Source organism: Crocodylus siamensis, chromosome 4, assembly GCF_052110815.1.
Source record: "Crocodylus siamensis isolate JL-2025a chromosome 4, ASM5211081v1, whole genome shotgun sequence".
NCBI lineage: Eukaryota > Metazoa > Chordata > Crocodylia > Crocodylidae > Crocodylus > Crocodylus siamensis.
The window spans coordinates 185,443,291-185,461,971 of NC_143398.1; the positions used below are offsets into that span (position 1 = coordinate 185,443,291).

Consider the following 18,681-nt stretch of genomic DNA (forward strand, 5'->3'; position numbering starts at 1 on the left):
CTAGAGGAAGACTAACAATTTCAGTGTGTAAAGAAGTACTAAGAGTTCCCTACTGTGTGGTACACGTATGGAATTTTTTGTCAGGTCATAGGCTCATAGCCTACAGGTTCACCAGTGAATCCAGGATTTTTGCATTAGAAATTAAATGAATTGCCACCTTTGAAGATAGTATATTTGTGTACTCCTTGTTTTTCGTTGTTCTTTTAGACGAATACGATTTGTCAAGTCAATCATTAATTTACTTAATAAATTACTGACCCACTCCCACTACTAGGAGTCCACCTTCTGTCCTGCACAGCAAAGCACTAGATGATAGGTTATTTGAGCGACAATGAGCCATCTACCATCATTCCTGCCCAGATTTGCCACAGAATAGCTTTTACAGCCTCCCTGCTCCAGCATGTATTAACCAACTGCTCCTATACAGCTCATTTTTTAACTGAACAATCTGATTAAAAAATGAAAGTTGAGATTCTGATTTAGGAATGATTCTGAATTGTGTTGCAAATTCCATAATTACCAAATATACTGGACTCTGTTTGTGATAAGCTGTCAACTGTTAATGGCTAGATTAATGGCCAGTAGGATTTTTTATTGTCTTGCTTGTCATACATTAGAAGTGTGCACAGGCTGCTCTACATGAAACATGTTCTGTTGGTATTTTTGTTTTTCTTTACCCATCTTAATACAAAAAAATCTATGTGTAATTATCTTAATTAATGTGTATGCATCTTGGAGTAGGGACTGTCTTATTTCTTGTATTCAGTTAATACAGTGGGTGCATTTAGGCACCAACATTACTCACAGCAATAAATCATTTCTGAGATAGTTATATATATTCATAGCAGGTTTTGAATGTCAGTCATTGCAGCTAAGGTAAATATAATAAGATTATATATGAAGTATAGAGGTAGACTTTGGATCATTTTGATAGAATAATTGTTGCTTATGTTTCTTGTCCCAGGAAACAGCATGGAACAAAGTCATGTGGTAAAATCCTGGTGTCTAAATGATTAAAATCACTATAATATTTTTGATCCAGTATTGCTTCTTAAGTGTTATAAAGAATAGTGTAGAGGAGCCTTGTCTTCCAGGACTTAATTACAGGTTCTTAAAGGATTGCCCTTTGCATTGTTCTAACATAAAAAGTAGTAGTTTAAATTTACTGTATTTACTCAGATTTGAGACAAGGTTTTTTCTTCATTTAACGTAAGGTAAAAATGCCCCTCATCTTGGATTTGAGTATTGGGGTGGAGGGGTAAGGCAGCTTCTGTGGCTCTGACTCCAGCATCAACCCAGGCTTGAGGCTAGAGCTGCAGCTGCTGGACACCTTCTGCCTGCCCCACCTCCCCTGCCTCTCCACAGCCTCTGCCACACCCCCCCCCCCCACTGCTTACCATTAGCCATGGCTCAGGCCCCATTCCAACATGAAGTGCAGGGTAGTTCTTGTTCTGGCCCAGCCAGGCAGCAGTAGTTAGTGACAGCAGGTCTGGTTCCAGGAGATTGGAGCTGCTATTTTGTGCTGCTGCATGGCTGGACCAGGGCCAGAGCTATCATGGGAATGGAGCTGGAACCATGGCTGACACTAAGCACAGTGTGGGAGTCAGGTAAGGAAACAGAGGCCATGGGGTAGTGGGGAGGTAAGCAGTTGGGGGTGTGCTGGAATGAGGATACAGGCACTGAGGGGAGGCAGCAGAAGGGGCAGACAGCCTGGAGAGTACAACATAAATGGTGGGGGTGCAGAGACAAGGGGCAGCGGTCAGGCCACTTGCCTCCTTTTCTCACTGCTACCCTGCTGCTGATTTCCTTGCTGCAGCAGTGGAGGAAGAGAGGAAGAGGAAGAATTTAAGATGATCCCCAATAATTAGATTATCTACATGGAAAATTATAACGCATTTATAAATGTTCCATGCATAGCGTCTAATTACTGGGGGGGAGGTTCTTAAATTGAAAGTTGTCTTGGATTTGGGTAAATACAGTAATATTTAAAGAGCTGAATTTTCTTTTATGCAGTGTCTGCAAAAGGGTTTTCCCTGGTTACACAAAAGATGCATCCATTTTTTGGATCTTTTTGTTTCTTGTCTTCATATGCACACTTTTCATCAGACTTGAGAAGGACCTTGTGGGTTCTTCTCCTTGCAGCACAATATGTTATGCCAACACGTCCTCCAAATGCTTAGATACTATCATGTATAAAAGTGCCAACTCCTGATAAGAGGTGCACATGCAAGGTGTTTCTTTTAGGAGATGAAGACAGATTTGGTTGAAGGTGGTAGAGGCTTAACATTTAATCTTGTTTTGAATCTACCTGTGCTGTTCTATTCTCATTGACTGTAGCTGTCAAATTATAGATGGACTGAATCTTCTGAAGGAAATGGAAAAGGTACCTATCTACACTTCCAAATGTTTGCTGAGTTTATTTCTAGTATTTGTCAATAGGTGTTTTTGACAATTGGGAAAAATATAAATAAAATCTGTGATTATAATCTTTTAATTTGAGATACAGGTTTCCCTCGATTTATGCAGTACATGTGTTCCTGGAGAACGCTGCATAAATGAAATTTGCATAAAGCAAACCCACTTTATAATATAAGGAATAGGGATAGGTTCCTGTGTTGGCTGCTTCAGCATGGGCTGGGGTGAGTGCGGACAGGCGGAGCCCTGCGCAGCACAGGGCGCAGCACTCACCCCAGTCCCAGCTGCAGTGGCCCCAGGAGCTGCTGGCACCAACTGCTTGCAGCCACTGGCCTGCACCGTGCCCCAAGCTCCTCAGGGCTCTACCTGTCCCCACTCACCCCAGCTCCTGCTGCAACTACCCAAGGAGCGGCCAGTGCCAGGTCCCTGTAGCCACTGGGCTGCATTGTGCCCTGGTGTGGGGAGCTGGTGTTGGCTGTTCCTGGGGCTGCTCCAGCATGGGCTGGGGTGAGTGTGGACAAGCTGAGCCTCAGGGAGTGCAAGGTGCGGCACTTGCCCCAGCCCTGGCTGCCTGCACCAGTATATGGTGCTGCCCAGTGGCTACAGGGAGCTGACATCGCCCACTCTCAGGGCATTGCAGTAGAATCTGGGGTGAGTAGGGGCAGGCAGAACCCTGAGGGGGTCAAGGCACGGCGTAACCCAGTGGCTGCAGGCAGCTGGTGCCAGCCGCTCCCGGGGTCGCTGCAGCCAGGGCTGGGGTGAGTGGGGCCGTGGCCCTTTTCCCCTCTCCCCACAGATTTACCTGCTTGGGTGGGGGGCGTCTTTGCTGATTACATAAGAACAAATTTACCTTGCTTATTACAAAATATGGGTCTAAATATGCTTATCGCATAGGAGCAAATTCGCATATAAAGAACCCGCATAAATCAAGGGAAACCTGTACAGCAGGGGTCGGCACCCCCTGGCACGCATGCTGAGCATGGCACACGAAGCCATTTTCCTCAGCCCATGTTGGGGCCAGCATGTAGCTGGGAGGCTGCAAGCAGCCCAGGCACCATGGCTGGCAGCAGCTACCCCAGAGCTGGGGCCAGCTGCAGCCGGGAGGCTACAAACAGCTGTTGCCCCCTGGCCCTGGCCCCAGCTGCCTCCCAGCCCCGGGCTTCGGGGAGGCAACAGATACCAGCAATCCTTGGCATTGCTTCTGCAGAGCAGCATGTGGAACCTGGTGTGGCAGGACACAGCCAGGGCGCAGAAAGCTGCCTGCTGCCCTAGCCACACTTCCCCTGCAGGCAGGGCCAGCAGTGAAAGGCACAACCCTGTGTGCTGCCCACGTTGCTCCTATGCATGCAGGGGAAATGTGACCCAGGCAGTGCAACACTTGCAGCAGCAGGCAGCTTCCCTGTGCAGCCCCTCTGTGTGCTGCTGCTCTGGGTCACACACACTGCTTCTGGCCTTGCTGCCCTCCCCAGGGCCCTCCAGAGCATAGCGCATACGACCTGGAGTGGCAGTGCACAGGGGCTTTGAGTGGGGGGGGGCAAGGGACAGCAAGGTTGATGGGCTGGGGCTTTGGGTGGGGAGCAAGGGGCAGTAGGGCTGGGGGCAGGGGGCACAAGCAGGGCTGGGGGTTGGGTTTTGGGTGAGGGGCAAGGGGCAGCAGAATTGAGTCCTTTTGAATAAAGAGCAGCTCCATAATACTGCCAAAATCTGGATTAATAGTTGTCTTTATTCAGACATTACACTTGCTGAAACAAATTATAAACTCAGATATAACTGAGTGGCAGTTTTCTTAAACATGGTACATGCTGAGAATAATCAAGGCTATAAAATTTATTTCAGTCTTCATTTAAATTATGTTGCTTCCCTTCTGTGTTGTCCTGTGTAAAAGTGGTATTCTCATTTATTACATAATGGATGCCTTGAATGTTCAGACAGATCAGTAGTTTGCCCTTCAAGTTTTCCTGCTATAATTCCTTGATATTTCTCTAGCTAGCTGCAAATTAGTGTTAGGACTCTGACTAATGCCTTAGTGTCATTCAACTGGGCATCTAAAAGACAATACATCAATTTGGTGCATACTGATTTGGTTTCAGAGAAGATAAATCTGGTCTCAATTCTCATCTTGTCATTTTCTACAACTCTTGAGTTTGAAGAATCTCTTTGAATGGACACACAAGACAGTAAAGGGATTTGGGTAAATCCAGAAATGCTTAAGAGTAAAGACAGAATATTAAATTGCCCAAAAAACCAAAATGCTATGCTGGGTATAAATGAAAGCTGTAAAATTAAGATATAAAACAGTCAATATTGATACAAACTCATATGCTTTTGACTTTTTTACAACAAGATCACAGTATTGGCTTGTGTTCATCTTGCAGTTTGCTGTAAACCCCAGGTCGTTCTCTGCAGTATAGGCAGTCCTTGGACTTATGATGCAATTGGTCCCTGAAAGCCGCGTCTTAGGTTGAAATGTTGAAAGTTGGTTCCAACTTACCTGTAGAAGCAGTGTTATCAATGGAGGATTGGTTCCTTTATGACACTCAATACAGCTGTGTCCAGCTGGTAAGTCTGTTGTGGTGGAAGGGGAGGGAAGGAGCGTGGGGGGGCAAACCAATGCCCCTTGCAGTGGGGGAGAGGCTGGGGCTGGGGCTGGGGCAAGCGCTGCTCATCTGGGCTCAGGTGGGTGCGGGACTGAGCTATGGCTCATTGGGGGTGTAGGGAGGGAGGGGATGGTGGCTCCCACTGCTGCGCGCTGCTGATCTAGCAGCTCGTTCAGTAGTTCCTGCCACTGCTCCTGCCATTTGTCTGGGAGGGCACGAGGGTGCATGTGCTCCTGGATCTGTGCAGGCAGGCAGGATAGGCTGGACTGGGCTGCACTCCAGGCTGGTGGTGGCAGTGCTGGGTGCGGGGGCTATGCCCTCCCACCACTCGACCTGCTGGGGTGGGCATGGGATGGAGCTGTTGTGCTGTCTCTGGACAAGCAGTGCAAAGTGGTGGGAGCTGCCTTGCCCTTCCCCCACCCCACCCTCCTCCCCGGACAAGCCACAGCTTTGTCCCGTGCCTGTCCTGCCCTGGCAGGGCAAGCAGCAGGGGGGCATGGGGGCTCCTGGATCGGAGCAGAAGCTATGGGGGAGGCTGCAGCCACTCAAAAATTTGCTGTAGCCCACACAGCCCAGTGCAGCCCCAGCCCTGCCATTTAGATCTGGGGCACGTTCCCCCCCAGGCCCTCTTGGACAACCAGCGGGAGCCGTGGCGCCAAATGCCGGACAAGCTGCCAGACAAACAGTGACCAGTACCAGAAGCAGCGCTTGCCCCAGTCCCGCCCTTGCTACAGGGGCCTTGATCTGCCATTCTCCCATGCCCCTTTTCTTCCCCTTCCACCACAACAGACTTACCAGCTGGACGCAGCTGTATTGACCACAGTAAAGTCGAAACCAACTGGAATGGTGAAACGGGGTGTCAGTTTCTAAATGTCGTAAATGACATTTGTTGTAACTCAAAGTCATAAGTCGAGGACTGCCTGTACTACAATCTAGCCAGTTGGTCCCCAGCAGTGGCTATGCATAGAATGTGTATGGGGGTGCATGTGCACCCCCTGAGAGCACCAGTGTACCCCCTGACCAGCCACACTCGCTGCTTAGGTGATGGGCAGGGGGGGCAGACAGGAGTGCCTGTGCCCCCTGTGAGTGCCAGCTGGGAAGTGGAGTGCTGTGGCGCTCCCAGAACCAGCCACAACCACTTCTGGAAGTGGCCACAGTGATCAGCTGCACTAAGGCGGCACCAGTTGCCCATGGTCCCCACTCTGTATTTGCATGCAGTTGTTCCATCCTGAGTGTATGACTTTGCACTTCTCTTTGTTGAATTTCATCTGGTTGACTGAAGAAATGGTCTGCAATCTATTTGGGTCATTCTGGATCCTAGCCCTACCCTCCAGAGTGTGCAACTCTAGTGAATTGGTGTCATCCACAAATTTGCTAAGTGTACACTTGATCTTATTGTCCAAATCATTAATGAAGATGTTAAACAATACCAGATCAGGGTCAGACCCCTAAGGAACCCTACTTGAGACCTCCTCCCAACTGGATACTGAGCCATTGGATACTTATTGAACAGAGTGATCCAACCCATTATATACCCATGTTACGGTACTTTCGTTCTAGTCTTTATTTCCTTAGCTTGTTAATGAGAATGTCATGGAAGAGCATGTCAAAAGCCTTGCTAAAGTCAAGGTACAGTAAAATCTTTGTTATCTGGCATCCCCAGAGTAAGGAGATTGCTGGTTATCTGAAAACCTCTGGCAGGGGTTTTCAGATAACACGGGGGGGGGAGGAGCGGTGGCAGCTGCCTGCGGAGCAGCAGCTGCGCAGGAGCGTGGAGAGTGTGGCCACTGCCACGTGCAAGCTTTCCTTGCCCCTCCTCCACGTCCAGCCAGCTGGCCAGAAATTCTTGTTCATTTTATTCTCCTCTAGGTGCTTCATGATAAATTCCGTGAGGACCTGTTCCATGATCTTTCTAGGTATTGAGATCAGACTGACTGGTCTGTAATTAATAGGACTTTCCTTCTTCCCTTTCTTAGAGATCAGTGCTATATTTGCCTCTTTCCAGTTATCTGGGACCTTGCCCAACCTTCATGAGTTCTGAAAAAGGATAGCTAATTGCTCTGAAATTTTCATCCAATTCCTTCAACACTGCAGGGTGATAACCATCTGGCCCTGCCCACTTTAAAACATCCAGCTTCTTTAAGTCAGTGGTTCTCAACCTTTTTTTGTACCAGGACCCATTTGTAAACATTGATAGTCCCAATCCAGTGCCCCTCACTCCTGACCTGCTGCCCCCCACTCCCAGGCCTCAGCCCTTCCAGTGTGTGGGGCAGGGGATGGATGTGTGTGTGGTATGGAGAGCCCCAAGCCTGCAACTCTGCCTGCCTACAAGGGAAAAGCCGTGTTTCCCAGGTTTTTCTCTTTTAAAGGAAAATCCATTTTTAAAGTTTGTTGAAACATTTTTCAAGTTTGTCCACAACTCTCATATTCTTGCAACCCACTTTGGGTCACAACCCACAAGTTGAGAAATGCTGCTCTAAGTAATCCCTAACCTGTTCTGCTACTATTCTAGGTTGTTTGACGCCTTCCTTCTCTTTGTTGTATTTGTTATCTAGTATTTGCCCTAGTTGTAAAAGACTGAAGTAAAAAAGGCATGTCATCTTCACTAAAATTGCTAGTGAAACACTGTACTTTCCTGGGTATTTCAGGCCTGTTTTTAACGGTAATTAGAGGTAACTCCTTTTGATTTCACTTTGAATTCAGTATCTAAATAGTTTTAAAATCTGAGTTGCTTTCTTTTGGGGTCTCTAGCACTACATGATCTGCAGTTCCTTAGCCTCTGTATCCCAATAGTCTGCAGCCAGCACCAGCTTTTCTTTCTCTATTTTGGGTTCTTCTTGCAACAGTACTGTCTCTGCCTCTAAGCCTGTACTGCCGCTACCTTTTTTCAAATGCTTACCTCTAAAGCACCTTTTATGTTAGATTGAACAACCAGAGAAACTAAGTCTCCAGTGGAAGGCACATTGTCTTGGTTTTCTAATCTTAGAGCAGTAGTTAACAATGTTAGTCAGAAGGTGGGATAGATATGCATCTTTACAGACTGAGGAAGACAGAGAAAGAGATCTATTTCTATCTTTCTTAGCCTGTAAAGGTGCATATCTACCCTACATTCTGACTGACTTCAAACTAAAGCTCAGGTTATGTAATGTAATGTAATGTGTCTGTATAGATAAATATGTAAGCACAAGTTTTCATGAATCCAAGTTTGCTTCATCGGAAGATGTGAAAAAGGATATGCAGAAAGTCTTAGGCTAGGAGTAGTTTTGAGAACAAAATGTCTCTTGTGCCTTGTATTAAGGAGAAGGAAAAAAAATAAAAGTTCAGCCCACAGAAGACAAAGGTATCAGCAAGAAGGAATAATTAAGTCCCTGGTACATGGAATCCATCTCTGCCAACATTCTCAGGCTGCTTCCTAAATCCATTGCCCAGACAGCAGTTTCTTCCCATATGTCTCAAGAGTAGAAAGCAAGCTGTAGAGAGTAAAGCTGTAGAAGCCTGTTGATCTGGCAAGAGCTTTCAGGAGAATTTCAGTTCATATTGCATCAGGGTTCAGGTACTTAATAAAAACAGTCATTAGGATAGTCAAAGAAGAGTGTCAGGTTGGACTGGCTTTTTTTGTTCTGTTCTGGCTTAAGTTAATGTTTTTTGAACCCAGAGCTGTACACACAGACAGCATGAGGATAAATACTTAAGATTAGTAGGTAATAGGTAATACAGTAATAGGAGCCAGATAAGAATCTAGGTAGATAGAAGTTGAGGACATAGATATTTGTGTGGGAAGAAATAGCTACATATATTGACTGCTATGCTGCAGGCTCTGCAGGAAAGTCAGTATCATTAAGTATATTTTATAAGCGTCCTGGAAGAAAATAAAGCCATTAGTATTAGTTGTGTTTGTTTTCTGATGAAACAGAAATGGGAAGCAGTATACATAGTATTTAGATGGACCAGAATATTTTGAGGAAATTCAAGTATTATTGTGAGGTTTTTCTTCAGGATCACACATTTGGGGAAGAATATTCGGTAGCATTGCAGAATATGTACAGGCAGTCCTCAACTTACAACGTTTTGCACTTACAACATTTATAAATTGACATGCTGTTTCAACTTTATGATGTCGGTTTCAACTTTACAACGCTTGATCTGACGTGATGACACTCCAGCGAACAAGTTTGCTGCTTTGCCCATCTCCCTGGAGAACTGTCCAAACTTTCTTGGACGCTTTCTTTAAGAAAGCAGACAAGACTGCAGAAAAACCTGCAGCCAAAACTCCTGAGAAGAGTCCAGCCAAGAGCCCTTCAAAAAGTGTAGAAAAGTCACCTCAGAAGTCCTTCCAAATCAATATGATTGTTATTTAAAACATAAATACATTAATGTAGCTATGTTACTCATCTGTAATTGATCGAGTACAAAATTCTGGGTTATTTTTGGTGAAAATAGGGTATCAGACCTTAGTTCAGGAACCAATCCCACATGTATAACATTGTTTCCTATGGGAAAATCGGTTCTGAGTTACATTTCAACTTAAAGCGTGGTTTTCAGTGTCTTAAGTCTGAGGACTGCCTGTATAAGATACAAGTATGAAGAAAAATACTTAGCATAACAAACTGAAAGAATACGTACAAAATGGCACCCTTTTAATCAACGTTAGGATTTTATAAATAACTTACAAAATGTAAGTGGCATTGCCACTCCAAACTGGTGGTGAGAGGACACCAAGAATACTCAATGACAGGAAGTGGCAACCTATGGCCAGTGAGCCAGATCCACCCTGCAGATGTTGGGCTTTGGCAGCAGTCACTGTCCCTGGGCTGCCACAGGGAGAAGCAGCATTGGCAGCTGGGTCTTCGCACCACCAGCTCTAACCCAAACCTGGTTGCTCCAGGCTGCAGCCTAAAAAGGTTTCTGACTGTTGCAGTATGATACCCAGTAACATAAATGGAAATGAATCCACTGACTTCAATGTAGTATTTCAGCCACTTGGTTTTTTTTCTTCTTTAGGGTTTTACATGGTAAAATAAAGACAGAAAAACAGAAATGTAATGAGCGTAGCCAAATTGTAGTCTTGAGAATGATTTTACAGAAAATAAATAGGCACTAATGCCTAATGAGTGATTTTGAAAACATACAATATGTATGATTCTTTAAAAATATAATAACATAAATGAAAAAATGTGATTGCAGTACATCCTATTATATTGAGTTAAAGGAAAAACATGCTTAACTTAATATATTAACTTTTTAAAAGCTGAGACGCATACTGGTGGCTTCAGGGAACTGGTTATGGGTACTCAGACTTGAGGAAGTGAGAGTTCTGTTATAAACTCTGCATGTCCATACCCTGTCATTAAGGACCAGCTTAAATCATGGTGAGATGAAGGATTCTTCACAGCTGCTTATGGCACGCAGAGTCAGTTTCATGGACATTTTCCAGCAGCCCTGCCCCTCAGTTCTGATTGCTGGAGAGGCCGTGGCAGGGGTAAGAGAGACAAGGGGGCAGCTGCCATCTTGTTTGCTGCCCTGCCGGCTGACACTTCCTCCTGGCAGTGAGGACTGCTGACTCGCACTGGGGAGCCAGCATTTTATTTTTCTTAAGTATTTTTTGGTTGATTTTTGTGGAGAGTTCCAGACTTCACGGTTGCCACAAAACCATGAATTAAGTAGGGCCCTACCCATCAAGCTGCACTGCCTTCCACCTTAAGGCAGAGTGGGGGCAGCTGGCAAAGACAGTCGTCATACTGCCTCTGCCAGGTCTACACAGGCAGTCTGTCCCCCTGTACAGGAGGATTTATCTGCTGACAGTTTACAAGCAATTTAAAGGTCACTTTGCACTGTGTAAGCCAGGGGTAGGCAACGTTTTTTGGGCAGAGTGCCCAAAAAAACACAATGTTTACCTTGAAAGGTGCTGGAGGGCTGCCCAGCGCAGCTGTTTGCAGCCTCTCGGCTGCAGCCCGCAGAGCCCAGTCTGCTTGCAGCAGGGCTTGCAGCTCCCCAGCCACCTGCTGGGAGCAGCCTGGGCTCTATGGCTGGCAGCAGCTGCTTAGAGCCCAGGCTGGCAGTGGTGTGCCAAGCAAAATGGCCTTGTGTGCCATGCTTGGCATGTGTGCCGGGGGTTGCTGACCCCTGGTGTAAGCAATACAGAGTAGCCTTAGTGGGCAAGAGCTTCTCGTATGTGCTGAGCATCAACAATTGCTAAGACTTGCTTCTTCTCTTGACTTCAGATCTGGAGTTTTAAGTGCTCAGCATTTGTAAAAACCCAGCCCATATAATTTTGGAAAATGTAAACAACGTATATTACAGAACAGAATCCAATAAGTGAAGGTGTGTGGTTGTTTTTATCATTCTTGAAATGTATTCTATGCTGGTCCATGGTAGATGATGCTGCCTTCTGTGTAGTCAGAACAATTCCTGCACAGTACTGTGCAGACATCAAATTAAGATAGACCCTAACCCAAAAATCATAGTCTAAAGCCCTAATTCAGTAAGGTATCGACTTGCAAGTCAAGCTTGAGAAAAGAATGTAACTGTACTGAATTTAAACATTGAATTATTTCTTAAGTGGAGCCCTAAGGGTTCTAGAACAAGTATGGATGATTGCCATAGGTTAACAATACATTAATCATGGGTAATGTTTAGCTGTTTAACATTCTACATGCTTTCAGAGACTCTCCAGTTTTTTCTGTTTGGATATATTTGCATTAGTGGTTTATGTTGTACAAGATATTGAAAATATATTTAAAAAAATATTTTCTCTCAAACAGCAAACCACAAATCAGACGCAAACAGAATCTTTGTCTCCATCTCCCAACACTGTGTCACCAGTGCCTTTAAATAACCCGACCAGTGCCCCAAGGTTTGGAACAGTTATTCCTAATCGCATCTTTGTAGGAGGAATTGATTTTAAGGTATTTTTTCTAATTTTGATAGATAAGTAATAGAAGAAATAGTTTTGATATTTTTCTTAATAATTAGTCTTTACATTCATTGGATTAATGCATTCAAGACAAGCATTTAGAAGATCTGTTTTACATTGATGTATGATTACGCTGATGATTGTGAGATGGTGGTGCTCTTTGCCAGAATATCCTCAGATAAGGTAGAAAATAAACTATAAAATCCTATTTTGTCCCACTTTTTTCTCAGAAAGATGCCTTTTTACACATTTAATTGCTACAAGCTACTAATACGTTGCTAATTGTTTTAAAAAATCTGATGTAAATAGCGTTACAGTACAGCCTTTATTATAATACCCCCTCACACACACACTTTTAAGAATCCCAATGTCAGGAACCATTTTTTTCTTTATTATGATGTAGTAAATTGACTAACCCTATTAAAGTGAATACTCTCTTTTAATGGACTTCTTTCCTGGCCCCAAAGGAGGAGTGGGATATAATTAACATGAGGTTGTTCTATGTATATGTAAATATTCAAACTTTTTTACTTCTCTTTAGAACCATCTTTTTAAGATGTGAGATGGTTGTACAAGTCAAAATTAAGATCATACATCTCATTCATTTTCTACAGACAGGACATTATACAGTAAAATCTTTGTTACCTGGCATTTAAGTAACCAGAAATTCTATTAACTGGAGCTTCCAGCTGGCCAGCTGGGCGTAGGGGGTGGGGGAAGCTCACAGGCAGTGGCTGCTGCCACTGCCTACCACCCTGTGGTGTTGCTGTTCTGCATGTGGCTGCTGGCACCCCCCCCCTTTCTCTCCCCACCCCGTGCTCCAAGCGCTGCTACCACCCCCCAACCCTAATCTGCATTATCTGAAAACTCCTGCCTGGTTATTTCAGATCACCAGAATTTTTACACGACTGGCAATCACCTTCCCCTGGGGATCCTGGATAACAAAGATTTTACGGTAGTAGGTTTTCATATATCTAATAGCAAGCTTCTGTGCCTTCAGCTCCACCAGTACTATTCATTTAGTTCATGCAGAAAAGGAGGCTAAGCATATATGCTTTATTGTTTTGCTAGAAGTTATGGAAAGTGAACGTTTTTATTTTAAAACAAAAATTTAAGGATTCTCTACAGTGTTACTTAACTCTTGGAATGCATGCACCATTAATATTACAAACTCTGGGCTTTGTCAGTGTGAGCGTACAATAGAACATAATCCTTTCTGCTCTCATTTTTGTATCATTTGAGGAAGTGAATTTAAAATCCTATTTTGGCCGATTTAGTTGTTCCTTCTTTCCTACAAACAGTGTCTTGTCTGCTGTAATCCAGTTAGGCTGATGACCATTCAAGCACAGATTCAGATGAAGAGGAGGAAGAAAATGGATATAGAGGGTATTAATTGTATTTATCAGTTTGGATAAATCACCCAGAATATCTTGCATAATAATTACAAGAAACTTCCAGGATCTTCTGCCTTGTATGGCTAAGGCATTGGAAATTGAGGTTTTCATGGTACAGGGGATTTTATACATATTCTTCAGCATAATGCCGCTTCAGTCAATGGGCATAGTGCTTATTGTCTGTTTAAAAAAATAAGTGCCGCAAAAACCTTCTCGCTTCTTTTCTTCTCTTCTTTCTTTAACTAAAAAGGTTGATAACCTATGCCAAGTATCACACATAAGTACTCTGAATAGCAGGCAGAAAAAGTACAATTAAAGTGTCTTTAGTTGTTTGTGTGGTAGTTGACAGGTCAGAAGTCAGATGAGATATTAAGTTATCTTCCACAGAGCAGGGAAAGCAAGGAAAATAGAATTAATTGGGAGGATGCTGGAAGCAATAAATATACTCCTGAAGCCCTTTTAGCTCTCTGCACTTGGTACCAGATGGACTTAGCCATAGTTACATTCAAAGCCAGATTTACATTCAAAATCTAGAATGGATGCCTACCAATCATAGATTTCCTCTCAGAGAAGTCCATCTGAAGCCTGGAAAAGGTCATATTCTGCAAGGGCTACTTAAAAGGCTGGTAGAAAAATTCCATATATGTATACTTTTTGATGGTGAACACACTTTTTTGGTGAACGTTTTCCAGTTTTCAGCCAGTTCTACTTGTTTGCAGTTCCTCTGAAACAACCTGTTTTATCACCATAGCAGTGATTCTTAATGTACATTTCATGAGAGAAGAATTCCAGCCTCTTATTTGGAAGACTTCATCTTAGACCCTAGCAAAACTTGAAACAGGCCGAGTCTACTGTCAGGTGGCCTCTCATGTCATGCTTTTAAAGATGTCGCTCTTTTTTTTTTCTTCTCTCTCTCTAATGCCCAGAAGACTAGTACCACTTCTTTAGACGGTAGGTGAACACTAATTTTTCTTAAGGATGTGGCAGATTTATATGTAGTTTTCAGTTGTACCATGTGTTCAACATATACGTATTGCATTTTACTGGACACTTGAGGAGTAGGCATTGGATCTTTTGGTATTATTTTATTCCTGTTTCTCTCTGTTAATATTAGTTATTACATCGCTCTATAGATGTACAGCTGCTACAGAAGAGGCAGCAATTATATTCATATACAATACAATCTCAGGATGCAATCTAATATTTTTAAGGCAGAAGTTTTGGAGTTACGGGCCAGAAGGTCCAAGGTCGGATGGTGTCATGACTTTTCAATGCTGCCATTTCTTGCCTCTTCCCTGTCATTGCCCAGGTGCAGGCACGGCTTCCTGCTGCCCAACCCAGGCACAGCTACTTGCTAGCCTGGCCTAGGGGTGGGCACAGGCAAAGCCCCTCACCTTGGACGTGATGCCAAAGCCCTCTGGCTCTGCAGGTCAGGTCTGGCCTCTGGGCTGCATGTTTCCAATCCTGTCCTAAGGCTTTTGAGGCTTATGGTCTTATAAACATATATATGTTCTCTAGGGCTGCGTGAAGGTTTGGTAGCCGATTTGATTAAAGGAGATTAGGCCCGATTTGGCGGCCAAATCTTCAAATCTGAATCTAATCGGGAGACCCATTAAAAGGTCTGAATCGAATTGGAAGCCTACGAATTGATTCGGAAAAGCTTTGGCGCAATTTAGAGATTCAGCCATAGACTAAACAGGCAGTTGTCCTCAACCACACTGGACATAGCTGCTTCCAGCTGGTAAGTTTGTTGTGTGCTGAGGGGAGTGGGAAGGGGCATGAGGGGGCAGATCAATGCCTCCACAGTGAGGGAAGGATTGGAGCTGGGACAAGCTGCCCAGCCAGGGTTGCGGGGGGAGTACAGGACTCGGCAAAGGGAGCTTCCGCCACTACATGGCAGTGCGATGCTGGTCCAGGAGGGCATGGGAGTGGGCATGTGCCCCAACATCTATGCAAGGTGGGCTGAGCCAGGATGCAATCTGGGAGGCTAGCCCCAGCCACTTGCTACCAGGCTATGCTCCATGGGGTGGGTAGAGCTAGAGCTGTGCTCAAGGCAGCTTGCCCCAACCACAGCCCAGAGCGCAGCCCTGGCTCCACCTGCCCCGCAGAGTGCAGTGGAGCAGGGGCTATAGGTGGGCTGTAGCCATCCTAAAATTCCCCATAGCCCCTGCCACTGGCCTGCTCTGGTCTAGGTACATGTGGAGATGCGGAGAGGCTGGGAAAGCAGTGGGAGGGGATAGCCCCTGCACTTGCATTGCATGCCTGCCCCCCTCCCCCCTGGCTGGGCAAGCAGTAGCAGGGCATAGCCTGTGCTCCCAGTGCTTTCCACCTGGAGTGAGCCATGCCTGCATCGTGTGCCCTGCCCTGGCTGGGCAAGCAGCAGCAGGGCATAGCCCCTCCTCCCAGTATTGCCACGCCCGCATCCTGCACCCTCCTGCTCTGGCTGGACAAGTGGTGGCAGGGAAGAGCTCCCACTCCCAGCACCTTCTGCCCCACCTTCCGCAGTGCAGCCTGGCCCACCCCGCCCCACACAGATCTGGGGGCACATGCCCGCTCCTATGCCCTCCCAGACTGGCAGTGCACGGCAGCACTAAGTGGCAGGAGCCCCCTCCCTGAGTCCTGCATCCCCCCCCCCCAGCTGGGCAACTTGTCTCAGCCCCAATCCCTCCCTCCCTCATTGTGGGGGTGTTTATCTGCCCCCTTCCTCCCCCACACGCACACCTTTTCCCTCCCCAATCCTCCCACCACAGCAAACTTACCAGCTGGGGGCAGCTGTGTCCAGCGTGGTTGAGGACTGCTGCCTGTTTAGTCTATGGCTGAATCTTTGAATCCAGTTCGGCTGAATCAAATTGGGACAGCGACTCGCATCACCAAATCAAATCACTGTCCTTCTGAATCAGCCGAATCTGAATTGAATACTTGCTGCTTCACACAAGCCTAATGTCCTCCACGTTTTCCAGAAATAAGATGCCTCTCTTTGGCCCTGGGTGTAGACCAGCAGCCTCTGAACATCAAGATATTTTGGCTTATGCATTTTAGCATAAAGTTTCCTGTAAGCAGGAAAAACATCCTGGTGAACAAACTGGGCTCCATGCACACTGTGTGCGTCAGTCTTTGAAAAAGACAAAACCATTTTCCAGAAGGGCAGAATCATTAAATATGAACTTCTTTGCCATGGATGCCTTCAGTTTTGTTCCATAGTGGGGAAAGATGGGATCATAAATCCTTTATGGAAGTTTCCTTACGTTTTTTTTCCTGTGTCTTCTTTCTTGAGAGAAATAGCAAGGTAGAATTTATATAATTTGACTGTGTAGCAAGTTTAGTTCTTTAATATTTTTGGCCACTAAGACTATGCCCAATTCCTGGTTCCCAAATACTTTCTTAAAGGTTGCTTCACATGCTACGTCTGTAGCTGAACTTGCTGGATCTGGTCATTTTAGATTTTGACAGTTGTTTAAGCAGCTGAAGTTTGTGTTTAAAGGGTACTATAGATTGTTTTGGAGGTTTGTAGGGCTACAGAGGAAAAAACACCCCAAATAATATCCATCTCCTAAGTGGAGAAAGTTTTTAGCATGAGCATCTCTTAAAAACGCTGTTCCTTCATCTTTCATGGTTTATTTTTAACCAAATAGTCTACAGTAAAATCGACTTCATTAATCCTGAAGCTATGGGCGTACATAAGAGTGTAAACTGACAGACCTTCAGCTACTCAGCAGCAACTGAATACCTGCACGTTTTTACCACCCACTAAAGACAAGTTAGTTTATGCCTCACTAGAAGGATAAGAACATGCACACAGGCATACTGTGGAGTACCAGATGTGCTATAACTTCACATGCTTGCTTAATTTGCCTAATGTGTTTATGTAACCATACACTGAGCTCAGTTAAAGTTCTTGCATATTTTTGACTACCATCATCCAGTCTAGGGATTTCAAGTCTTTGTCCATCTGCTGTTCAGAATTTTTCATAAGCTCTGGTGCAACTGAGAGGCCTGGCCAAGGGCAAAGCATCCTGATTATCCAGTTAAATAGGAGCAGACCATTGCAATAAGCCTTGGAGAAAAGTCCAAGTGGAAGGCAGTTTTTGATAGAGGATTTTAATAGATAAGATGCAATGTCCATTCTTTAGATCACCCCAGAGACATGAAGGTACATCATGTTGATCTAAGGCAGCTTCCACAGCATGTCTGTAGAATTATTTGGTTGCTCTGTGAAGCTATATTCCAACGTGCTCAAAGCTTTACTTCCTGACTTTGGAGGCTTGTATGATATTTCAGATGCATTTTCCTGTAGGCTCTGCTTTATTAGTATTTTTAAACTTTTCCCAGGTGGACTGTTGTTTTTATCTAATTTTTCAAAAAGAGTAATAATTGGCCCTGGCAGTCCTCAAAGGAGACCAAAATGATTAATCACCTGTAATGAAACCTCAGGCTACATTTCCTACCAGTTCAAATCTACTCACATCTGTCATATTTCCAATATCTTTTAAATCCTGGGGCTGCAGTTTCCTATATGTCTTTGATCAAAAGCTTGCGTACACATTTTCTACCATCTCTGGTTTCTGAGCTTGTAGCGCTTATTTTATAGAATGCCTTGGAGGGAGAATTCTTCCAAAACTGTGTTACCTGAACATTCTTTCTGCAAGTAGCATGTTAACTACGTACATTAGTTCTACATTTAGTAAAAATGGTCTCCCATTTACTGTTCTTTAGAGACTCATACAAGGGAACGTAAGTCTTAGATATATGAGAGCGCTTTTCCAACTTGTAATATATATATATATTTTTTAAATGAACAGTGGCTCAAAGAGTACATGAAAACTTCTGATATTAGTAAGTCAGTGAGAACACTAGATGAACCCAAGAGAGGTTTGATGCATCCAGTGGGCCATGTTCATCAGCTTATTTTCTTGATATGTTGGGAGCCAAATTGTAACGCAATATATATATATCACATAGAATAAGCCAGTAAATACGTGATACATTTATTTCAGTATCTGTTCTTCCATGTACGTGAATGAAGATCACACATCTAAAAGATAGATAGTTGCTTACTTTGCTAAGAAAAATGAATGTATTGTACATGTACATGTGTTTTAATATATTTTAAGGACAGAAAGGACCTTTATGGGTATTGAATGTGGCCTGCATAATACAGGTTATACTACCTTCATTGTATCTTAATGTTGTTTTTCATACTTGACAAAATAGAAATTCTTTATTGAGGGTTACATGCCCTCCAGTTTGAAGTTTTAAAATGAACTTGCTGAGTTACAAATGCTGTAATGATATCAGACAAGTCATTCACACAAAATGGAATTCAGTTACCAGGAGAAATTATTAGTGGAAAAACTACAATCTG

General features: G+C 44.3%; 1 protein-coding gene across 1 annotated transcript in view; it reads left to right on the forward strand.

Moving 5' to 3' along the window:
- Nucleotides 1-18,681, forward strand: part of BOLL (boule RNA binding protein) — a 97,259-nt gene that overhangs the window by 11,562 nt on the left and 67,016 nt on the right. Inside the window, exon 3 of the mRNA XM_090045174.1 lies at nucleotides 11,774-11,917. Within this exon, the coding sequence (XP_089901300.1) occupies nucleotides 11,774-11,917 (144 nt within the window). The remainder of the gene's footprint in view (nucleotides 1-11,773; nucleotides 11,918-18,681) is intronic.